The following is a 22,848-nucleotide window of genomic DNA, read 5'->3' as shown; positions in this document are numbered from 1 at the left end:
AATTAATTTTAGTTCATAATATTTAAAAACAAAAACTATACATTTACCAATTGAGGTACAAAAATAAATAATATGCCTATCGAAAATTATGCTCTACAGTTAACTATTATAGTAATAATATGATAGTAAGAACAATGATTTGGTTTTCTCTAATATCAGATAATATAAAATACCAGAGAAATAAATGGTTTTGGTTATTATGAATTCATATGATGTTTCATAAAAGAGTCAACCAACATCCAAGGACGGTGTTAACACAAGGCAGACTTCCTATTTATTTGCCTTATTCAAATAAATAAGGTAAAAATGTATTTTATAGTACAGTAAATCTGTCAAATTTGTGACGAAAAAAACACCACCAGGTCCAGCATTTTTTTGCGTCATTAGAAGAGCATTCAAAGAGCTTAACTTGAAAAATGTGGGGTCATTTTGGAAAAACAAAGTTTTTTAAAATCCATTTATTTCGGGAATGGAAATAAATGCGGTTTTTGGAAAAATTTATTTGTTAAAAAAGGACAAAAATTGTCGGGACTATCATCTTCTACAATGTTTTTTATGAAGTCGACTTGCAGTGATGAAAAGAAGAAAATGTAGGTGGCGCCAAAGTACCCAAAAGTGTTTTTTTGCTTTTTGGGCTAGACTTTTTTTATCATAGCAGCGCCAATAAAAAAAATTCGTTTAATAAAATATTCGTTTCAAAAAAACCTACAAAAGGTATCTCGAAAATTGTTTTGGCCGAAAAACCGTTACTCAGTTCCAGCGTCTCAAATATGATGGTGAGTGTTGATGATTGGTTTCTTGCAATTCGAGCGAAAAAAACTGTAAGTGCTGTCCATCAATCCAATACTTCTGTTCCAGAGAATAGTTATCTCTCAACCATCAGCTCTCAACCATTAAAGAATTAAAAAAAAATCTGATATACCGTATGATGTACCGCATCTGATATACCTATATCTTCATATCCGAGGTCACTATTTGACGACAATGGCATGAGAAAGGGAAAGTAATAAATCTTCTTTCTAAGTGGCACAAAATGCATCAATCCAGGACATTTGTGAGCAACACGTGAAATATCTGCAAAAATATTATTCAGACTGCGAAACTGTAGTAGGATTTGATGGTTATCCTTGCGATTTAAATAACGGGCGCACTAAATCTGAAAGGCAACGTTTATCAGTTTTTTACACTTTTCCATCGAGTGAACTTGAGCGAGATACAGTCTTAACAGTATTTGCAAACGTTTTTGTCGAATGACAGCAACCGAATGACAGCAACAAGTACCGGTTTGTAAAATATCTCCGAGCTGCATTTCAGGATGTTGGTTTTCAAGTTCCAGAAGCTTTTGAAGATGCGGATCGTTTGATTGTTTAGACAATCTTTGAACTATCTTGCCATTACCATATCCAAGCATTTCCCCTTATTGACGAGATTTCTTACTCCAAATTATACTATACATTATAAAGAATTTCGCGTAGTGTAAATGTGTTAAACAATAAACAATCAATCTAATTAAATAGTACAAGCTTCATTATTTGAAACTGATAATTTTAAAATATAATTTTTTTTAGAATTTATTTAAGTCTATATTAATACTCGTAAGTGATGACCGTTAATTTCACTGTAATGATATTCACATAATAGTGATAACAAGCTGACAAAACAAGTTTTTTCTGGATAAGTTTCCATGCTGGCTTTGAAATTTCTCGAAACTTTGTTAACTGGTTTTGCAACTGTAAATTGGGTTTATTTAATATATCAATTAACAAATAAAAAGAAATCACACTCAACTTAGACGAATTAATAACTTTATTTCTCATGAGGGTCATCTCTTCTCTAATGTCCCTCGGCCTTCATACACTGGTCCTATTTTACCCACCTTTTCATCAATGATATATGCAGTGTCATTCACAAGTTAAATTTGACCTTAAAATCTATCAAGTTATAAAGTCCCCATTTGATACTTAATTCTTGCGCAGGATGATCTGGATGGTATTGTCTCATAGTCAGTATATTTGTCAGTATATAGTTTGGAATTTACGTTAAAAAATACTTATACATTTCATTTGGTGATTCGTCAAATTTCACATATTTGGATATGTCATATTTTGTTTGAAATAAAAATTTGCATAAATTAACATATGATCTGAAATGTTTATTTTCTCTACTCCAGCATCCTGAAAATAAGGTAAATTACTACACAATAAGTCGATTAATGATGAGCTCTGGTTTGAGATCCTTGTAGGGGTATTAATGACCTGCTCCAAATTAACAACGTCTAAAGCCGGATTCTCACGGGTGGCGTAGTTGGCCAATATTTGTCAATTGCGTACACTTGTCATATCGTGTGAATGCTTTACTTGTGCAATTATTTGTCACTGGCGAGTGTTTGCCGTTTTCCCGTCGTCTGTTAGTAAAATCGCGGCAAGTCAAAGGAATCGCCAGTGCGGCGTACACTTGACAAATGTGTACTGGTCTATATTTCTGGCGCATTCACACGATACGTCCAAACATTGTTCATTTAGTTCGCTACTACTATTCATTCCATATTTAGAAGCCGGTAGAATGGGTACGTGTTGGTTACGTTTTACGTTATTTAATATTTTTATGATGGAGTGGTCAAACGAAGAACACAAAAATCGGAACGCGGTGAATGATGCATGGAAAAGCATTGCAGAAAAAATAAGTATAAAATGTACCGTACAAGAATTGAAGAAAAAAAAGGAATCTCTAAAGGTCGCTATCCATCGTGGTTACACTGGAATGTTCAATAAACCAGTGTCCTGGCGTATTTGTTTGTTGGTCCAATTGTTAATCGTACACGTCGTGTGAACGCTTTTAGTTGTAAAAGACAAAATATATTGGTCACCTTGCCAAGTACACCAGTATTTGTATACTTGTCAAATACACCACTCGTGAGAATCCGGCTTAAATAGTTCGTGGTTTAGCTTTCAAGGCAAATGTTAATATACAGGTTGGGTAATTGAAGATTATGCATTGTCCAAAATAATGGCAACACCGCTTCCTCTCGTCGATGAGCGGCCGCCTCCGATAGGCATTTACTGTTTATTTTTTACAGAATAACAATAATTATATCGGGATGCCTGGTAAATTTCAAAGCGCTATTACTTTTTTTTAACTTAATATGGATGTTTATACTCCTTTCGCAACAGTTCAAATTATTAAATGGTTTTATGGAGGCAATTCGGTAGTCCAATGTAGGAATTTGTTTTCAATTACATTTAAAAATAGACCGATTCCTTGGGAAAAAACAATTTTCAATATGGTTTCCAATTTTTAGACATCCTTTCGTCGTCAAAATTATCATAAATTGCACTAAAGTGCAAAAACCTTCTATCGAAAGGATCCAAGAATAAAAACTACTGGAAGAAATAATTTGTAGTGCCCTATAAGGGGATTCAACAAATAGAATGTGTTAGAGAGAAACTGGGTATAGAGCATAAAACTGTTACCAGTTTCATTCCAGAACTCGGGATACATTACCCGAAAACCGGTGTCAAAAAATGAAATTTTGTAAAACCATAATAGAAAAGGCAAATGAAGATTAAATTTTTTTACGAAGTATTTTATTTTCATATGAAACTTATTTTCCATTACATGGGTAACACAATCCTTTTATTGTTTCATATTGGTCTTGCGAAAATGAGCACAGAAGTTTTTAATTCAAAACTCAGTTCTCAGGATTTTTTAAGCACCTAAAAATTCCTTGAGTTGCTGTAAAACCAAGTTCTTCCTACCATTCAAATCCTCCCTGATTTAGACCTGGATCAGTCTATTTTCAACCTGCATTCAAGGTTGAATGCAGTTATGGTAAAAGAGCTTTTAACAAATACTTTTCCTAACCCTCTCATTAGTGAGACTGGCGATATTAAATGGCTTCCTAGATATCCAGGTTTGTCCCCAATTGACTTTTATTTTTGGGGTTATCTTAAGGAGACCATTTCCAACCACAAATTTAGTAGGGCAACAAATTTGGAGGTGTTGCGAAAGAAATTGTTGAAAGTGCCAATTCTATTTCACCAGAAACTCGAAGTACGAAATTAATTGTGTTAAGTTTATTTTTAAAGTTTTAATTTTATTGTTGTGTAGTGTTTAAATATTTCTACTTTTATTTTCTTAATCTTCTTTATTAGAATAACGCTTTAATTTTTATTACGCAATAAACAGAATAATAAACATTTTGAGATTACGTTTCTATGTGGGTTGTATATTGATATATGTAAAGCCTGCAAGAGCATAATGTTTTAAAAATGCCTGAAGTTTCGCGTAATATTTTGCGAAACTTAATCACAACCCCATCGAAGTCAGACATCAGTCAGACGTAGCAGGCGAGCAGCAGAGCGCACGAAATGCATGCGTGCGCGTTATCAAATTTCTCCCTTTTAGGCACGCTATATGCCTAAAGATCGATTCCCCAACCTGTATATAATATTAAGGTAATAAAAACAAATGCCTTGCATTTATCAATTAAGGCACAAAGATAAATAATACGCCCATCATAATAACAATAATATGACGGTAAAAACAGTAATTTGGTTTTCTCTGATATCTGATATATAAAATATGTTATTAGAGAAAACGTAAGATTTTGCTTATTATGAATCCATATGATGTTTCATAAAAAAGGAACTTCAAAATTCAACATGCAAGGGCATTCTTAACACGATGCTATTATATCCATATGGTATTTGTCTTATTCAAATTACTAATACAAAAAATATTTTAAAGCTATTTCCAACTCTGTAGAAACAGATGTTAAATGAATCAAAAGAGATTTTGGATCTTGGTTGTATTTGTTCAAACTTTTTGGTTTATACCTTAAAATGCTACTTGTTAGCAAACGTCATACCTTCCCTTAAATGAAGCAGCAAAATTGGCGGTTCCTTTTATAGCTGGACTCATATTTATATAATCGTAGTACCAATCACTTCTAGTATTGGTCAAGGATAGCTCATTTGTCCTATACTTTTCTCAATATTTATCAAAGACCCAACTTTCATTAATATGGGCCTGAGTATGAACCTTGTAAAGTAGATTAATAACTTAATAACAAATTGCACGCAACTTGAACGAATTAATAACTTTATTTCGCGTTCATGTTTTTTCTGTCCCTTGGGGTTCCCACATTGATCCCATTTTAGCTTTCAAAGCTTCTTCGTGCTTCAGCTTTCAAAGCAAATATTAATAATATATTGTATAATAACTACTTAGTCAAAGGGGGATTTAAGATTAGCCTTAGAGAAAGATCAGTTGTCTCTGATTTGTTATTGTTTCACAAAATTTTAAATGGCCTACACCATTGTCCTGCTGTTTTGCCCTGAACCCCACTTAATTATAGATGTCATGATGGCCCCATGTTTCAGGTACCTTTTTATCATGCAAATTACAGTTCTTCTCACCATTAACAAGAATGAAAGGAACATGTAATGAATTTGATCTTGACCCTGCTGCAGGCAACTTATAATTTCATTTTAATCTCAAATTTACAAAAAATAAAACATCTAATTTTTGTTATTGTTGCAAAACCTTAGACCATACAGTACCCCCCGTTGTTGGGATGGTACTGTATGCAAGGGGTTTGTTGGTATGTGTTAACAGTTCTACGTTAGTTCTACATGTGCCAGTGTTCTATACATTATCTTGTTTTTGATATTTTTGGATAAAAAGGAAATTGGAGTGTTGGTGAAACTAACTACTTGTCTTATCGAAATGCCGATTTTATGTAACTTGGGTAACCAACAGCCAAATGGCCTGGCTATGGGTAGTTGCTTATCTCCATTTTTGGCGGAGGTCTTTATGGATCACTTAGAATCAAATTTTATAATGACTGATAACAATAAAGAAATTTTCAATTGGTGCAGATATGTTGACGATTGTCTCTGTTTCTTGAATTGTGACACAGTAGGAGCTCAGTTACTCTTAAACAAGCTAAACCAAATACATCCTAAGATTTCGTTCACACTAGAAATAGAAATAAATAATAATTTGAATTTTTTAGACTTAACAATGCATAAACAATCAAATAGTTTAGAATTTGCAATATACCGGAAACCCACTCAAACAGACCACATAATTTCAAATTTTTCCAATCACCCTCACCAACACAAAATGGCTGAAAAACTTACTTACGGTTCAACTCTCTTTTACCCATGTTTTACTCAGGTTGAAAAAATGAGGCTATAAAGGATGCAAAATAACTGCTGTCAATTTATTTATGGACTAAAGAAATTTGATCACATGTCATCAAAGATACAACAGTTGAATTGGCTAAATGTCGAGAATTTGTTTTATAAGTATGTTCTTTTAATGTTTATTTATAAAATTCTAGATACGAACTTGCCTTTATATTTAAGATCTAAATTAATATTTAGGGATGAGACCCATCAGCGCTCTTTGAGAGTTTGAAACAAGTTAATTATGCCACAACATACTACTGCATTATTTCAGAGAAGTTTTTCGTTCATAGCTGTGTTATAATATAATAATTTTTATAATTTTTTTCATATTTCTAATTCTCTAAAATAAAAAAAATAATTCCGAAAATAATCTCAATTTTCGGAAGAAATATAAAGAATGTGTTGTTGTTTAATCAAAATATGTAGTTAATTTTTTTTCCAGTTGGACTAAGATTACAGTTTTACATTGTACTAATAATTTTATGTATAGGAGGACGTATTAGTATATATTTATTTTTTCTTATATACATTTAATAAATGCGTGTATAATTTAAGGGTTAATTTAAGAGTAGCGGTTTAGTGACTAAACAAGCTCGAATTCTCCCTTTAAGATTTAATAATGTAATAATGTTATTATTTTTAATTCAGACATTATTTATTTATTTATATTAGATCATAAAAATACTTACAAACGTGACTAACTTCAACAACGGAGTGTAGATATCCACTGTAGAAACATCACTATCTGAATTTGAACTTTGTAAACTTGTGATAAAATCACTAAGCATTAAAACACATAGGGCTCCAGTGACAGCTAACTTTAAACTATTAAGCCAATTCATTGGAATATTCTTGTTTTTGCTGTTTGCGATGTAATATATTTCGAGACTTGAGAATAGCCATAGAAAGAGGCACGGAATCCATACAAGAACTGTTTTTTCGAAGCATGGTGTGAATGTTGGGTCGGTATTGTTCCAGGTTAAGGATGAATTCTGAAATTACAAAAATTATATATTAATACATTTGTATGTAATTAAAATTCTTAAATAATATTAAAAATCTGCCCATAATTATTGTATATGTATATACAGTATTGTTGAAAAAGATAGCAACATCATAATTTTCCGTTAAATAACCATCAACATTTGAGTTATCAGTAAAATTTGTACGTGATGTGAAACATTATTTTATGCCCAACTGTAATTATTTAGTATTAATTTTTTGGACCTAGTAAATAAAATACATACAAAAATATTTTATATAAATTTATTATGCAAAAATATATAGTAGCCAATTTGCATATATTATTATGTACAGCAACAATTTACGTATACTAGATTTTATAATATAAAAGTTGATTAAAATAAGAAAATATTTAGCCCTTTTCCTTAATAACATCTGCACATCGCTTTGGCATGGATTCAATTAACTTGATATACTCATTATTTACTTCTTTCCAAGTTTCCCTTACTTTTTCCCACAGTGCATCAGTATTAGAGTACATTATGATATCTAATTTTGGTTTTAATGTAATGCCACAAGTTCTCTATTGGATCTAAATCTGGAGACTGTGATGGCCAAGACATTACATTTTTTCATCATAACCAACTTTTAACGTACTCAGAAGCATGCTGTGGATCATTATCATGTTTAAATATAGCTCTTAATGGCATTGTTTTATCCAGATACCGCACTAAATTAGCTTGCAAAATCTTTGTACATGAAACGATCCATTTTCCTTATAATTCGTACTATTGGACCCATACCACAAGCCGAGAAACATTCTCATACAAGAATATTTCCCCCTTCATGTTTAACTGTCAGGCAAATATATTTTTTCTTCAACCTTTGGTAACTTGGACGCCGCGTACATCACTCCATCACTTCTAAACATGTTAATCATGTTATATTTGGATTTATCACTAAATACAAGCTTTCTCCAATGATTTAGTGTCCAGTGAATATGAGATTGTGCAAATTGTCGGGTCTTCATTCAACATTGTTCTTTGACAGTAGAGGTTTTTTAGCAGGGTTGATAGGTTGGTATTAAGTAGTCTTCTTTTTACTGTACTAGAACTATATTAACCCCAATCCCTTCATTTAATTTTGCGAGAATTTGCGTTGATGATAAAAATGGATTTTCTTTGGAAAGTCGTAGCAGCGTCCATACGTAATGACGCCTTTTTTGGCCTTCCCGAAATAGTTTTTGGAGCAAATTCGCCAGTAAATCGAAATTGCTTACAAACTCTTAAAACAATAGATCTGTAAAGTCCTAAGTTTCTGGAAATATTACTCTGCTTAGTTCCACGTTCATAACTATTCACATTATTTTACATTTCATTTCATTATTTTTCTTACTTCACCAGAAACGAACGTGTGCGAACCAGTTTAGACAAAGAATATGCTTTGCAAATATCAACTTCTCTTATCTTTATGCACAATGTCTAAATAAAGAAGCTCGAAATTTCGCATTCTTTTAAGGCATCCCGTCAAATCTTAGTATATTTGTAAATGCGAAAGATACACAAACAGAACTGTAAGAAAATATCCATAAATCTTTCATAGAGAAAATATTATTTTGAAAACATAAGTTGTTGCTATATTTATGCACAATACTGTACAAAATAGCATAATAATATATTTAAAAATAAATCTTTTTCTTGTAAAATTTTAATAAATATAATAATAATAATAAAGTTTTATTTGCCTAAATTACATTGGGCAATATTTAGCATTGTTAAATACATTTTAACCATAAGTTACATACAAAATAACTACAATAGTAACAGTAATATGCAATAAAATGCCGCGGGCGGTTCCCATAAGGGCACCCTAGCCTCCACGAGCTACTAGTCTCTCAGTTACTCCAAGACACTTCCCAGGATCCTGATTTTCCAGAGATACTCCCAAAAGACTCCGGATCACAGAAATACATATACCTAAGCAAAACGAAATTAGGACTATATGGATAAATGTGACTAAAATTCACATTCACAAGATTATATGGACAGTTATACAGGATAAATTATTTTATATTAGTTCTAAATATTGGTAGTGGGAAACTCTGTACAACAGGTGACAAGGAGTTTTAATCTTTTTTGAAGTCGTTTAAGAGCTCTTTTGAGTCAAAGTTAATCAATATTATGAACGCAATAAAAAAACTACTGTGTCGAGTGTCATGTGTATATCTCGAATGGTGCTAAATTCAGAACTACGTGTTTTTATATACTACATATATAAAATAAGGGTATACAACTGTTAGCTAGATTTTTATTACACAATATTCTTCTTTCTTTGTTGCGACTCAGTACAACCAGTAAGTAAATATATACCTTAAAACGTGTTGGTTCTTAGGACAACCAGTGAATATGTGCCTTAAAAGACTTTGATGGATTCTTGTCTTTTAATCGCGTGAATCTAAAAAGCACAGTGTCAAGTGTGACATAAATAACATATAAGTGAAGAATCCCCTGAAAAGAGGGAGTAAGATTATGTGCGTCGCTAGTTTTTGTCTCTGTACCACATGTATAAAGCTTGTATGGTGAAAATCGGAATTGTATGTCGGCCATCTTGCTTGGCAAATTTGAGTTTGTTTTTCATTTTAATGAATGCAAGCGTGGGTTGAGTTTGCTACTTGTGTTAAGGATGTTATTTTAAATTCATGACTTTTTTCTAAAAAGTTCTCTTTCACTATTGAGAGTAATGTTTTAATTGATTTGCGGCAAGCAATTCCAGGTTTCTGATAAGAAAATCTGATTTTATTTATTACTATTTGTTTTGTATTGTCAATCTTTAGTCTTTAATAAAATCAAATTCAGTTGATTTCAAAGAAGAAGTTTCACTTTTCAAGTATTTAATTTTTAACTTGATTATTATAAATACATTAGGCAATATTATAAATACATAGAGATACATTTTGCAATGTCTGGCCGGGTTGTACACTATTGTTAGTACACTGTCTAGATTATTGCCGTAAATTAACTCATTTAGATAGTTAAGCTTAGTAGTTAAGTTACAAAGCTGAAAAGTTTTATTTTTGCTCAGATCAATATCTGGTGTGATGAAATGTGACGAATGATCACCTAATCAAAAAGGCTCTTTTCTCTATGAGTAACCTTTTTGATTAGGCGTTTGCTTTAGATATTAGGATTAAATTATGAGATTGCCAAACTAAATAAAATTTGATTTCCCGCCTTAATTTAGCCCCGCCGTTCTACCAGTTTGATTGGTCCAATTAGGCACGTCACAGGAGTTTTACAAGAGTTACAGTTACAAGAGTTTCCGTTGCCAAGCGAGAGGATGCTATCAGCTGATTTGTCAGAAGAATTTCTATCAGTTTGTATGCAACCACCACTTCTCTATATATTTGGGTTCTGTGCTCTATACTTGAAACAGAGTAATATTATTGCTTATTATTATGCTTGTACTCTTTCTTGATCTCTCTGTTTTTCATCACCCGATACGCAAAAAGTGTGCTGCCCCGGGTTTTTAGTTATATTTTTTATATAGTAAGATTACGTTAAGTGTTTTTGTTGTAAACTCCATTATGTGTTATAAAATAAAGTATTCATTCAACACCTGGCACTTTATATTATTTTGAATTTTCCAAACGCTATAGGGTGACCCAAGCAAATGGGATACAGTCAAATCCCTCATAAAAATTAAGAGGGTCTTTACTCAGAGTAGTAAGGCGCTGCGGTATGTTGAAACAAGCAAGCTCCAACAATTTTTTTTTGCATTTTAAAGACTTGTACCCAGTCTGTTGAATTTCCCAAAAAGACAAGACCATATAGAATAGCCTTGAGTGGAAAAGACCCTTACATGGGATCCAGTTGATTCCAAGGGGAGCCATTCTAGAGACCTGGCGTAGTAAGTAGAGGATAGGATCAAGTTTTTTTAGAAGCTAATTGATGTTTAGAGAAAGATCATGTGACATGCTTTTATTTTATTTAAGGAAAAAGAGAGATGGTCACTTTTATCCATGTTAAGACATAAATTAATATCTGCAAACCATGTTTGGAGATCATCAGTTATCAAGCCACAACTACTTGAAGTTCTAGAAAATCTTTACCATAGCTAAGAAGGGTGGTATCATCAGCATACTGGATGACTTTGAACCTTAACATATTATGTTCTCTAATTGATTTTAAGAGATCATCAGTGATCCAAGGCTTCAATTTATATTTCCTATTACTACTACCTTTTAACCTGCTTAGTGGATTTTTCAATAGCACTGCTTAGTCTCATTCATAAGCATCATGTTAAGGAGGATCTGTATCGTCCTTAATCTGATGTGATCTGATGTGATATAGACATGGGCAATATACAGATTTCTGTGAATGGGGAAAGTATTTTGTACGACAAAGAAATTAAATATTTGGGAACAATTTTCGATGCCAATCTGAATTTCCATTCTCATGCAGATTATGTAATGAGAAAATTTTCAAAAAAAGTTGGATTTATCACAAGAATTGGAAAAAACTTGTCAATGTACATCAAATTAAAACTTTACAACGCCATTGCTCTTCCTCATTTACAGTTCTGTTCAACATTATTGTTTAACTTGCCACAGTATAGAATTGACCAACTGGAAAGAATTCAAAATAGAGCTATGAGACTGATTCTAAATTGTAACCGTTACACGCCTGTTATCTCTATGTTGGGTGTCCTAGATATGTTGTCTGTACATCAAAGAATTTTGTATAACGTTTATTTGTTTATTTTTAAATTAAAACATCAGATGCTCCCCGATTATATTTGTAATAAATTAAGAGTTTTTGGAGATATACATAACTATAATACGAGAAATCGTATAGACTTCATACTAGTCGACAGATGTAACACAACCCAAATGCATAATTCAGTTCTATACAAAGGTTTAATACTATTTAACAACTTGCCTGCTAACATCAAAAATTGTATTACTTTAAATCAATTCAGAGGGCTCTTGAGAAAATTTATTATGAATAAGTAAAATTGTGTTTGTTATTTTATTATTTTATTTTAATTATGTAGTTTATTTAAGTTTTACTATAGTATGCATTGTTTCCGCTCCAATCATCATCTTGATTGTTGGTTTATCTGTTGACTGGGTATTTTTGGGCCAACCGGGATACTGGTTACAGCTTCTTAGAACTACCGAAGCCTTTCTAAGTATTACACGGGGGGACCAATGTGTCTAGTCGGCAAGGTCAACCAAGTTCCAAATGTGTGTCATCGGCTGATTGCAACCGAACCGACTCGATCAACCTGAGTCGACATTATTTTTATTACTATAAGGCAAACAATAAGTAACTGTGCTTTTAATTAGTAGGGCAAGGAAATAATGTTTAGGTTAAGTCTAGTTTTAATTTATGGTCTACCTCTGACAGGATATTTCTGGAACCGGGATGCTGTTTCTGGATTACCGAGACCATCCATGGACAAACCGGAGTGTCCTGATACAGTTATAGCCAATTTACACTTTTAGTTTATTTTTCACCTATGTTTTTATTGAATGTAGCTTCTTGCTAAATAAAGATATTATTTTAATTTATCTGTAAGGTCAAATTTTAGATGGTATCTATTGTATTAAAGCATTTGTCTTCACACTTAATAAAAAGATGATAGTGTATGTCTTTTTGATCTATGTCAAGTTGCATCAGCATTTGAACAAGTTTACGATGTTGCACTCATCAAATGCTACTTCTCACATCTCTACCTCTTTTCTTTAATCGTAACAGTTCTTAACCAACACTTGTGTTGCCCCCAGTGCCTCTCTCATAATCTATACATACTCTCTTGAATATATCCTACTATAATGTAATTATTGTAGAATGTATCCTACAGATTAAGGATGCTCCAAGCAAGAAACTACCGTTTTTATATCTTTTAAAAAATTCAAAATATCTACAAAAATAAAATGAAAGCCAAACTGTACCGTCGAGGACGTTAAAAGCTGAAAATGTCAATCACCTCATTAATTTAAACCTTGACATTATACTGAGTGAGACCACTGCTCATCTTCTGATTACAAAATTTGTAAAAAAATAGTTGACTTCCTAATAGAATATAAGTTTTCTTCGCATATTTGTTAAAAATCATAACTGTATCGAAATAAAATATATTTTTAAAACTTGTTTTTTTTTGGAATCTATTTAAGACATATAAAACATGAGAGCACACAATAAATAATTTTCCATCCCGTTATTTGTTCGTTCCTTTTTCCTAATTTCTATTAATCTAAATAAATATTTAATGAAAAAAGTATTTCTTTAATAAAAAAAAGAATAAACTCTAAACCTGCATTTATAAATGATTTCGCCCTTGAGCTTCGGGATATACCATCAGTATCAATTATTTCTATTTTCAAACGTAGTTGATAAATTATAATCTAATATTCTTATTGTATATATATACAATGTGTATATTAGATTATAGTATCAGTATTACCAGATGCAACATGTCAAAAGCTTAATGTGCAATTTTAATAAAAATTTTAAAAATGTAGAAATTACACTATTTTTATTTCTATTAAAAAAATACAGATATTAAAAGAAATATTATATGACAGGTTTTAAGAGAATAATAACAGCCATAAAACTGGTTACATGTGATAACACGAAAACATACAAAGTATATGCTCACACGTTTTTACAATACTTTAATTATACAAAACATGGAGAATCGATATAAATTTCAGACCAAAATCAATTCAAAATAGGAAAATGCTGATGAGTTTCATCAAACTATAAATTATAATGATATTGAGACAAGTGACCTATTGGAAATTTCAAACTTCTTCAACCGACATTTGAACATAGCAAAATGAATTAATCCTGTTAGCATTATAAAAAATAAGAATATAAATAATATATTTTGATCAAAAGACACAGTATAATAAATACAATAAAAAAGAAGCACCATGAATTTAGAACTTGTGGGTGTACCTAACCATTGAACTAATTACAAAGTAATTATTTTTTACACTAGCAGATACCAAATTAATTATTGCAAAATAAAGACTTGAGTTAACAACAAAATTTAAAAAGAAAAGGATATATTAGACTTAAATGTACTTAAATACTAGGTGTTATAATAGGATTTCAAAAATATGTTCCTTAAGCTGCAGGAACCATCAGATTTTTCAATTTGCATTTAGATTTTTGATTTTTAAGAGCATTATAAATTCTGGGTATTGCGTACCAGAGGCCTCTGTGAACAGCTGAAAAAGTAGTGGAAAAGTATTATTATTAATTTATTTGGAAAGAAATTACTCCTATGAGTTACAGTATCTTTGGATATCTTGTTTGTATACAATAAACGAACAACAGTTTTTATGTAAAATTTATTTAAACGAAGCACTTAAGCCTCTGCAAATAAGATTTTACTAGTATAGCTCCCACTTTTAACTAGGACAATCCCACTTCAAATTATAATCAAAAAATACACCTAGACATTCTACTAATACTACAAGCACAAGAATGATAGTCACTTCAGTTAGCATCCTGTATTTTAATGTTTTGTATAACATACATTAAAATATAATATTACTTAATATATTATTGGTCAGAAGTGCTTGTTTATTTGACATTGACAATAATGACAACACCAAAGAGGCATTAACTGTTTTTAAACAACAAAAATTAGTAAGGATACTATCCAGAATAAACCAATGTGAGTCTTGTCATCCTCACTTTAAGAACCTAAAAATAGTACCTACCTCTCCCTGCAATATACATCCAACAGGGTCTTATGTATGCTAGAGAGAGCTTAATGGCCTTGACATATCAATCAATTCGGTCAAAAATCAATTAATTAGACCATAACATAGACTTTAACCCAAACAAACTTTAAAGTCTTATCTATTAAGTTGTTTAATTATCTTCCAGAAAAGGTCAAGGCCCTAACATCTAACAAACTTAAATTTATTATTAAAAAACTATTGTATCATATAAGTCCCTATATGAGAGCCATCAGTTCTTAGAGTTTGACTGGGATACACTCCCTTCAACTATTACTTCTTGCCTGGTGTAGTTGAAAGTCTAAAAAGTGGATTTTATCTTTTTAAAAGGTTGTATAGTTATATAGTTAATTGTAAAATATAGTTTTATGGCGAGTTTTATAGTGTAGATTTTATAAGTTAAATGCTTTAAAGGAGTGTATTATGTGTGTATATTTTTTTAAATCTAATAATCTTACTATTTTTTCTTTCTTTCATGACAATGTTTAAACTAAATTGTACGATTTTGTCTCAACTAAGACTGCGAAATACTGTATCTCGGCACGTACTCATCGCAGAGGCTTGTGGTAAAAAATATTATTACTAAAACGGCCAAGTGAAAAACCTGAAAAATATTTTTAAGTTTCTCAATTTCAATATATTAATCTAACAAAAAATACTTGATCTTTAAAGTATATGACAATCTGAATCTTTTTTGTTCGACAGTTTTTGCTGTATCTCTGAAAATAAAATGTGGTGGGGGGTATTCAAAGGTTTTCATAAAAACCCTGTATCTTAGAAATGGCTTAGTCGGCTTTAACAGAATTGTGTTCTTTAAAAAGAGCCATTCTTGGGCTTTAAGTGTTTTCTGGGGGTTCGGATTATGGCTGGATAAACTCGGAGGTGTTCTTTGAATATATTTCCGACCGTCACAATATACTGACTTATTTAAATTTATCTAATATGTATTTTAATTTTTACTAGTAATTTTAATTAATTTTAGAATGCACCCATATCATGCTTGTTTTGCATCAGGGCTTAAAAGAGATCGGAGGTTGGACTATTGTCATTGGATGTTGGGTATGATTCGGGAAAATAGAAAATTTTTATTCAAAATTCTTTGAACCAATGAAGTCACATTTTTAATAGGGACGGTAGAGCCAATCTGCACAATATGCATTACTGATCTGCAGAAAGTCTGCATTGCTTGCATGAAGATCAGCACCAAGGTCATTGGAGCTTAAATGTGTGGTGTGGCATACTGAGAAGCAGAATTATTGGACACATTTTTCAAACAATCTTTAAATGGCATCCTTAAACGTCTGTCTTTTTGAACTTTTTAACCAATCAATTGCCTGGAAGATGTGCCATTGGAATTGTGGCAAAACATATTTTTGCCGTTAGATGGTTGCCCCACACATTTTGCGGTTGCTGTACAAGATCACAGGTGGATTGGAAGAGGAAGCCTCTTTCCATGGCCTCCACTATCACCAGATTTAACTTGATTTTTATTTATGGGGTCGAATAAAGGACATCGTGTTTCCGAGTCAACCTACGACCAGAGAAGATATGAAAAACCGGATTCGCAATGCAGTTAGGAATACACCCAGAGCCGAAATTGAAGCTGCAGTTCTGTCTACCGATCACTTCAAAAATTTATAGAGCTTAATGGTCAACATTTTGAACATCTACGGAGGTATTAAAAGCATTTTTCTTTTAAATTGGTCCTTTTCAGTGCCACAAATTAATATAAAAGAAAATTCGAGAAAAATTAATTTAAACATTCATATAAAATTTGCTTTGGGCTAAAAGTTAGGTTAGGAGTAAGAAATAGAGATGCGATTTTCGAGAGCCTATTTGGGCATCATTTAATGCATGTTCAAAAAACCCCTTTGGATTTGGATTGTGACATGTGAAACAAAACTTTGAATACTAAAACAGTTCAAGCCTAAGAATGGCTCTTTTTAGAGAACACATTGGTGTTAAAGTCGCCTAAGCCATTTCTCAGATACAGGGTGTTTTTTTACGGAAACCTTTGAATACCCACAACCACTTTATTTTCAGAGATACAATTTGAAAATCACATAAAAAGTCTGCATAAAAAACTGGAATCTAACTGCTATACATTAAGAATTATTTTGTCAGAATTAGATAAAAGTTGATCTCATGGATCTGGAGAATCAGATTTCACAGGTGGATGTTGTTTGCTGCAAGATTAGTGTGAACTCTAAATTTATTTTTATATTTGCTATTTATGTGCCACCTAATACTCCAATTGAAGATTACAGATTCTTGTTTGACTATATCTCTGTTCTTAACTGTATACAAAACCAGAAAGTTTTAATCATGGGTGATTTTAATATCAATATTAAGGGTCTAGAGCCTGTTAAAACAAGGGTAGCATTGCTGCATGACTTTTTTGGCATTTTCTGATTAATAATATTTAAAATATCCTTTATCTGATACTTGCTAAATCTCTCATGCACTGTTGATGGTGGTGTCTCACTTCTCCCAGAGAATGCTTTTCAGCCCTCTATTGCTATATCATTTAAAGCAGATGCCAATAGGAACTATAAATTTATACCAAACCCTCAAAGTCTCAACTATAATTTTAGAAGGGCTAACTTTCCCATGCTATATCAGCTTATCTCTGAAGTTCAGTGGAGTTTTCTTCATGAATTTGATGATGTTAATGGAGAAGTTTCCAGTTTCTATGATGTCTTCAATGATGTCTTTGACAGAGCAGTTCCTCGTTATAGACATCAGTATCACAATGCTAGCTGGTATATTGCCCAAATTGTGGTAGCTCTCAAGGAGAAATATAGGCTGCATGGTAGGTGGAAAAGAACTAAATTATTAGCTGACTATAATGCTTATAAGGCCTTGCAAGCATCCATAAAGTCCTTTATTGATGTAGCATATAGGGTTTATCTGGCAAATACTGAAAATTCTATACACTATGACCCAAAAAAAATGTTGGAATGGAAATTAATACAAAAAGCGAGAAACACATCTAGAATTCCCAATATTTTGAACTACAATAACAATTATTGTCTGTCTACTGCCCTGGAAGTTGTAAATGCTTTTGCAAATTTCTTCAGTGGCATCTTTCACAGCTCCATTCCATCTGGTGATTTTAGCTATGTACAATCTTCTTCTCAGAATATTCATATCTATAAATTAAATCATGTGGATATATTATCATCCTTAAGAAAACTAAAAAATTAAGAGACTGCAGGGTTTGACAGTGTTCCCTCTTTTCTCCTATGTGATTGTGCTTCTGCTTTCGTTGAACCTTTGTGTATACTTTTCAATTTGTCACTACTTACAAGCACTTTTCCCAATGTCTGGAAACAAGCAAAAATTTGCCCTCTTTAATAATAATAATAATAATAATAATATGTCTTTATTAAAAAAAAAAAGCAATATTAATCTTACAATATTACTTAATACTACTTTGCCAAGAAGGCGAAGATTAGCTTAAAGCTACTCTTTAACTCTTAACCTTCCTAACATTCACAGTTTAAATGGAGAAAACGAGAAAAAAAAACAAAAAAAGAAACAAGTATATATAAAGTATTTATCTTCTAGAACACTAGACTATATTTTGGATTGATTTAAAAACAAAAGTTTATAATATTTCCTATACACATTTAACGAAGTATTAAATATTGGTTTATAAGTATTAAAGAACTTAACGGCATTATAAGTAAAAGATCGCTCGAATAGAGCCGTGGAATGGTGCGGCATGGTCAAGATATTGTATCTAATATTTCGAGTGTGAACATGGTTTCTTGGTATTAACTTTTCAAAAAGATATTCAGGTCTTTGACTAACATATAATCGATAAAGAAAAGTAGAAGTGAAGAATTTGAATAGGTAAGGTAGCGTTAACCACCTCAACTGAAGTATAGAGTCTGATACATGATCAAACTTTCCGAGGTTAAAAATAAATCTACAGCAAGTATTCTGCACGCGTTGCAGGCGGTAACGATTTATTTGGTCTAAGCAAGGATAATAAACTATAAGGCAGTAATTTAGAATGGATAAAATAAGAGCCACTACAAGTTTTTTCCTAGTTTTAAAATTTAAAATGTGTTTATTGGAATAAAGCATACGCATGCGTAAATAACACCTCTGCAGAAGAGTATTAACATGTTCCTTAAACCTTAAAGAATTGTCTATTGTAAGTCCCAGAACCTTCACAGTATCAGAGAACAAAATAGTTTCGTTATCCAATTGAATGTGAACAGTTTCCATTATATTTTTATGTGATCCTCGATTTGAAAACAAAACCATTTTTGTTTTATTAGGATTAATGACAAGGTTATGCTCTTTTGAAAATTGATTTATTACGTTCAGATCAGCGTTAATAGTATCAGCCACGTTATCAAAATTAGCAGAGTCAAAATAATGTATGTATTGAGTATCATCAGCATACTGATGTATTTCAGATTCTTCAACTAGACCGGGTAAATCTGAAGTATATATAAGAAATAATAATGGGCCTAGGATCGACCCTTGTGGGAGACCAGAAATAATGTTTTTCGAAGCAGAATATTCATTATTCACCCTCACTTTCTGGGTTCTACGCCATAAGTAAGTTTTAAAAAAGGACAAAACAACCTCACTACAGCCATAATATTTCAGTTTCGCTACAAGCAAATCATGATCGATGACATCAAATGCTTTCGAGAAATCAAGGGCTATCATAATGGCTGAAATCTTTTTGTCAAGAGCTCGCATGATATTATCGGTGACGTTTAGAAGTGAACTAGCTGTACTATGATGTTTCCTAAAACCAGATTGATGGGAAGGGAGGATATTATTTGACATTAAAAATGATGACAGCTGCATATAGACTATTCTTTCGAGAACTTTGGAGATTACGGGAAGCAAACTTATCGGACGCAAATCTTGAATACTTTCAGGACTGGAGGATTTGGGAATCGAACATACCACTGATTCACGCCAGGCCGTAGGAAAATATCCTACCTCCAAACAACAATTTATAATATGAGTGACATGATCCAGTATATCAGGGAGACATAAGTGTAACATACGTCGAGTTATGTTATCCACACCAGAGGCATTGGACCTAATATTTTTTATAGTTTTTTCGACAGTACTTTGGTCTACTAAAGAAAAATGAAAATTATCCTCGGTAAATTTATTACTGGAGTAGAAGTTAATTTTGTTTACACATTTATCAGATTTATTAAAAACACTTACAAAAAAATCATTTATTTGATTTGGATCAGATATATTAAACGGCAGCTCGTTATTATTCTTGGTTGTTTTAATATTTAAAGTTTCTAGACCTTTCCAAAGTTTTTTACCAGTTTTGTCACTCTCCAAGCTTGCAAGATATGCAGCTTTTTCTCGTCTTATTGATGCCAACGCAAAATTACGACACTCCGTGTAATATCTCCAATTTTCTAAACACTTGTGATTTTTGTATTTAGTCAAAGCCTTATCACGTTCCTTTAAAATAAGTCTTAAGGTGTCTGTCAACCAGGGAGCTGGCTTTTTACCGACTCTTATAGGTCTGTAGGGTGCATGAATATTAAATAAATAATTAATATTTGGTTCTAAATATTGAACTTTTTTATTTATGTCCTCAAGATAATAAATATTATCCCAGTAAATCTGTGATAAATCGATCCTAAAATATATCTCATTGAAATGTTTAAAATTGCGGATGGTTATAAATTTTTGTTTTTGTCTTTTAACTACTAATTTTAAAGTGCAGAAAGGTATTTGATTGTGATCACTTAAACCTGAAACAACGATGCCACTTTTATGACAAATATCTTTAGTATTGATAAAAATGGGATCTAAGCATGTTGCAGTAGTATTTGTTATACGAGTTGGTTCATTTATTAATTGTACGTACCCAAAAGAGTTAAGCATAGAATATAATGAATTAGGTTTTAACATATCAATATTTAGATCTCCGAGAATTACTGAATAATCATAGGTCACTAAAAGATGTGGAACAACTTCTTCCAGGAAATTTATAATTTCAAACGCTTTCGATTTAGGGGGCCTGTATATTATAAGTATTGCAATATTGTGAATGCCAATTTTAACATTTAGGAGCATAAATTCAAAGTTTACATTATTAATATTAATATTTACAATTTCGCACTGAAACATTGACCTGACATAGATGCCAACACCACCCCCAACTCTGTCTAATCTATCCTTTCTAAAAAAATTATAACCTGGCATAGAAACCGCACTGCTTAATATATTTTCATTCAGCCACGTTTTACTTATACCCAAAATATCATATTTAATGTTTACAAAATTGAGAAAATCCGGAAAACTTGGCAATAAAGATCTAATATTTAAATTGGCTACATTTAAATAAGAATTTAATTGTTTGTTAGCCATTTCTTATAAACTATAAATATAAAATAAACTATAAAAATAGCTATTTATCCCAGTAAAAAAAGTTATTCGTAATTAATTTGAGATCCAAGCTTTAAAAGATATTTCTGATAGGAAAGACAATTTTTATCAAAGCTATAGTGGTTAGTAGAGATAGACTTTACATTATGTTTGTTATGAGAACCTAATTTAACACAATTAATACACATTTTTTCTTCAGAAATACATTCTTTCAATTTATGATTTTTTCCGCATTTGGGACAAGTGTCTTTTTGTTCGCGACAGTCTTTTACGGTGTGACCATATGCACAACATCGAAAACATTTAATAACACGCAGATAGTCCTCCACAACTGACTTGCTCCATGCCACAAAAACCGATCCTATTCCTAGAAGGCGCTTACGAAGTGCCGGGCAAACTTAAATCACAAGGTCAATTTTGTTATTGCGTTTCTTTAACTTGGTAATATATTTGATTTCAGATGCTAAATCTGAGATATCATTTAAAGACGTTATGTTGCCTATTATTTGGTCCGGTGTATCTAACCCTTCTAAACGCACTCCCTTTATGATTAATCTTGGAATAATATTGTTTATGCAAGCTTTAATCTGACCCGGATTAACGGAATGTGTAATGTCATTTAAAACATCATCCTGCTTGGTATTCTCGTTGTTACTTTTAACAATTAAGACAGAAGAATTTGCTTTAACGATATCGCTATATTTGTTGTTAGGTGGTTTGTTAGAAGTGCTACTATTATTAGGTAATAATTTAGTTTTCAAGCTATTATATTCATTACTCTCAAGGGAATCTAAAATTGTTTTCTGCAAATTAATGGTATATTCAGAGTTTTTTAATAATCTATTCGTTAACTCAAGCTCCTGCTGCAAACAGGAAACCTTCATTTCCAAAATAGTATTTTGAGTATCGACTTCGTTGCCCTTAAAAGCCTTTGTAACATTTTCATTACATTTTTTGCACAGCCAATGCAGGTTTGGTGTATCAACAACAATTTTTAACCATGAATCCTTAATACCAGAGCATTGCACGTGAGACTTAGCCGAACAACCGCTGCATTTAATCTGCTTGTTATTAACAATGAAATTGTCGCTACACTCGCAGCATGTATCCACATATACATCCGGAGCCATGTTGAGCTCTCTCTAATGCAAGGAAGTTGAGCACAATCTGGCAACGTTGCAAGGCGATCACCAAAAGTTTCGCTGCACAGTAAGCAGTGGAAATCGAAATCCCAGATAATTGTTATTACAAATATGCATGAACACCGCCAAAAAAAAAAGTAAACATGCAAATAAGCACTTTATGTTTTACAAGTAAAAACATAAGAATGGAACTTGCCTTCAATAGCCGGTAAAGATTGCACTATAATTATTAACAGAATATCCTTTTTACTTATTAAACTTTGCAAAAAACTCTGCTTTTAAACATTTTGAAGGAGTAAATAATATTTTGATGTTTTACGATCACCAGCGTTGCCGGTGTTTTCTTTAAGTCAGTAGACAGAAATATGATGGAGAACTATCGCCCAATCTCTCA

The 22,848-nt window shown here is 31.9% G+C and overlaps 1 protein-coding gene across 3 annotated transcripts in view; it reads right to left on the bottom strand.

The window, feature by feature from the left end:
* Positions 1 to 22,848, bottom strand: part of LOC126746629 (multidrug resistance-associated protein 1) — a 169,699-nt gene that overhangs the window by 140,456 nt on the left and 6,395 nt on the right. For all 3 annotated transcript variants that reach the window (XM_050454959.1, XM_050454958.1, XM_050454960.1), the window contains exon 2: positions 6,884 to 7,186. In XM_050454959.1, the coding sequence (XP_050310916.1) occupies positions 6,884 to 7,186 (303 nt within the window). The remainder of the gene's footprint in view (positions 1 to 6,883; positions 7,187 to 22,848) is intronic.

Source organism: Anthonomus grandis, chromosome 17 (assembly GCF_022605725.1).
Source record: "Anthonomus grandis grandis chromosome 17, icAntGran1.3, whole genome shotgun sequence".
Taxonomy (NCBI): Eukaryota; Metazoa; Arthropoda; class Insecta; order Coleoptera; family Curculionidae; genus Anthonomus; species Anthonomus grandis.
This window is presented reverse-complemented; position numbering and strand designations above follow the sequence as displayed.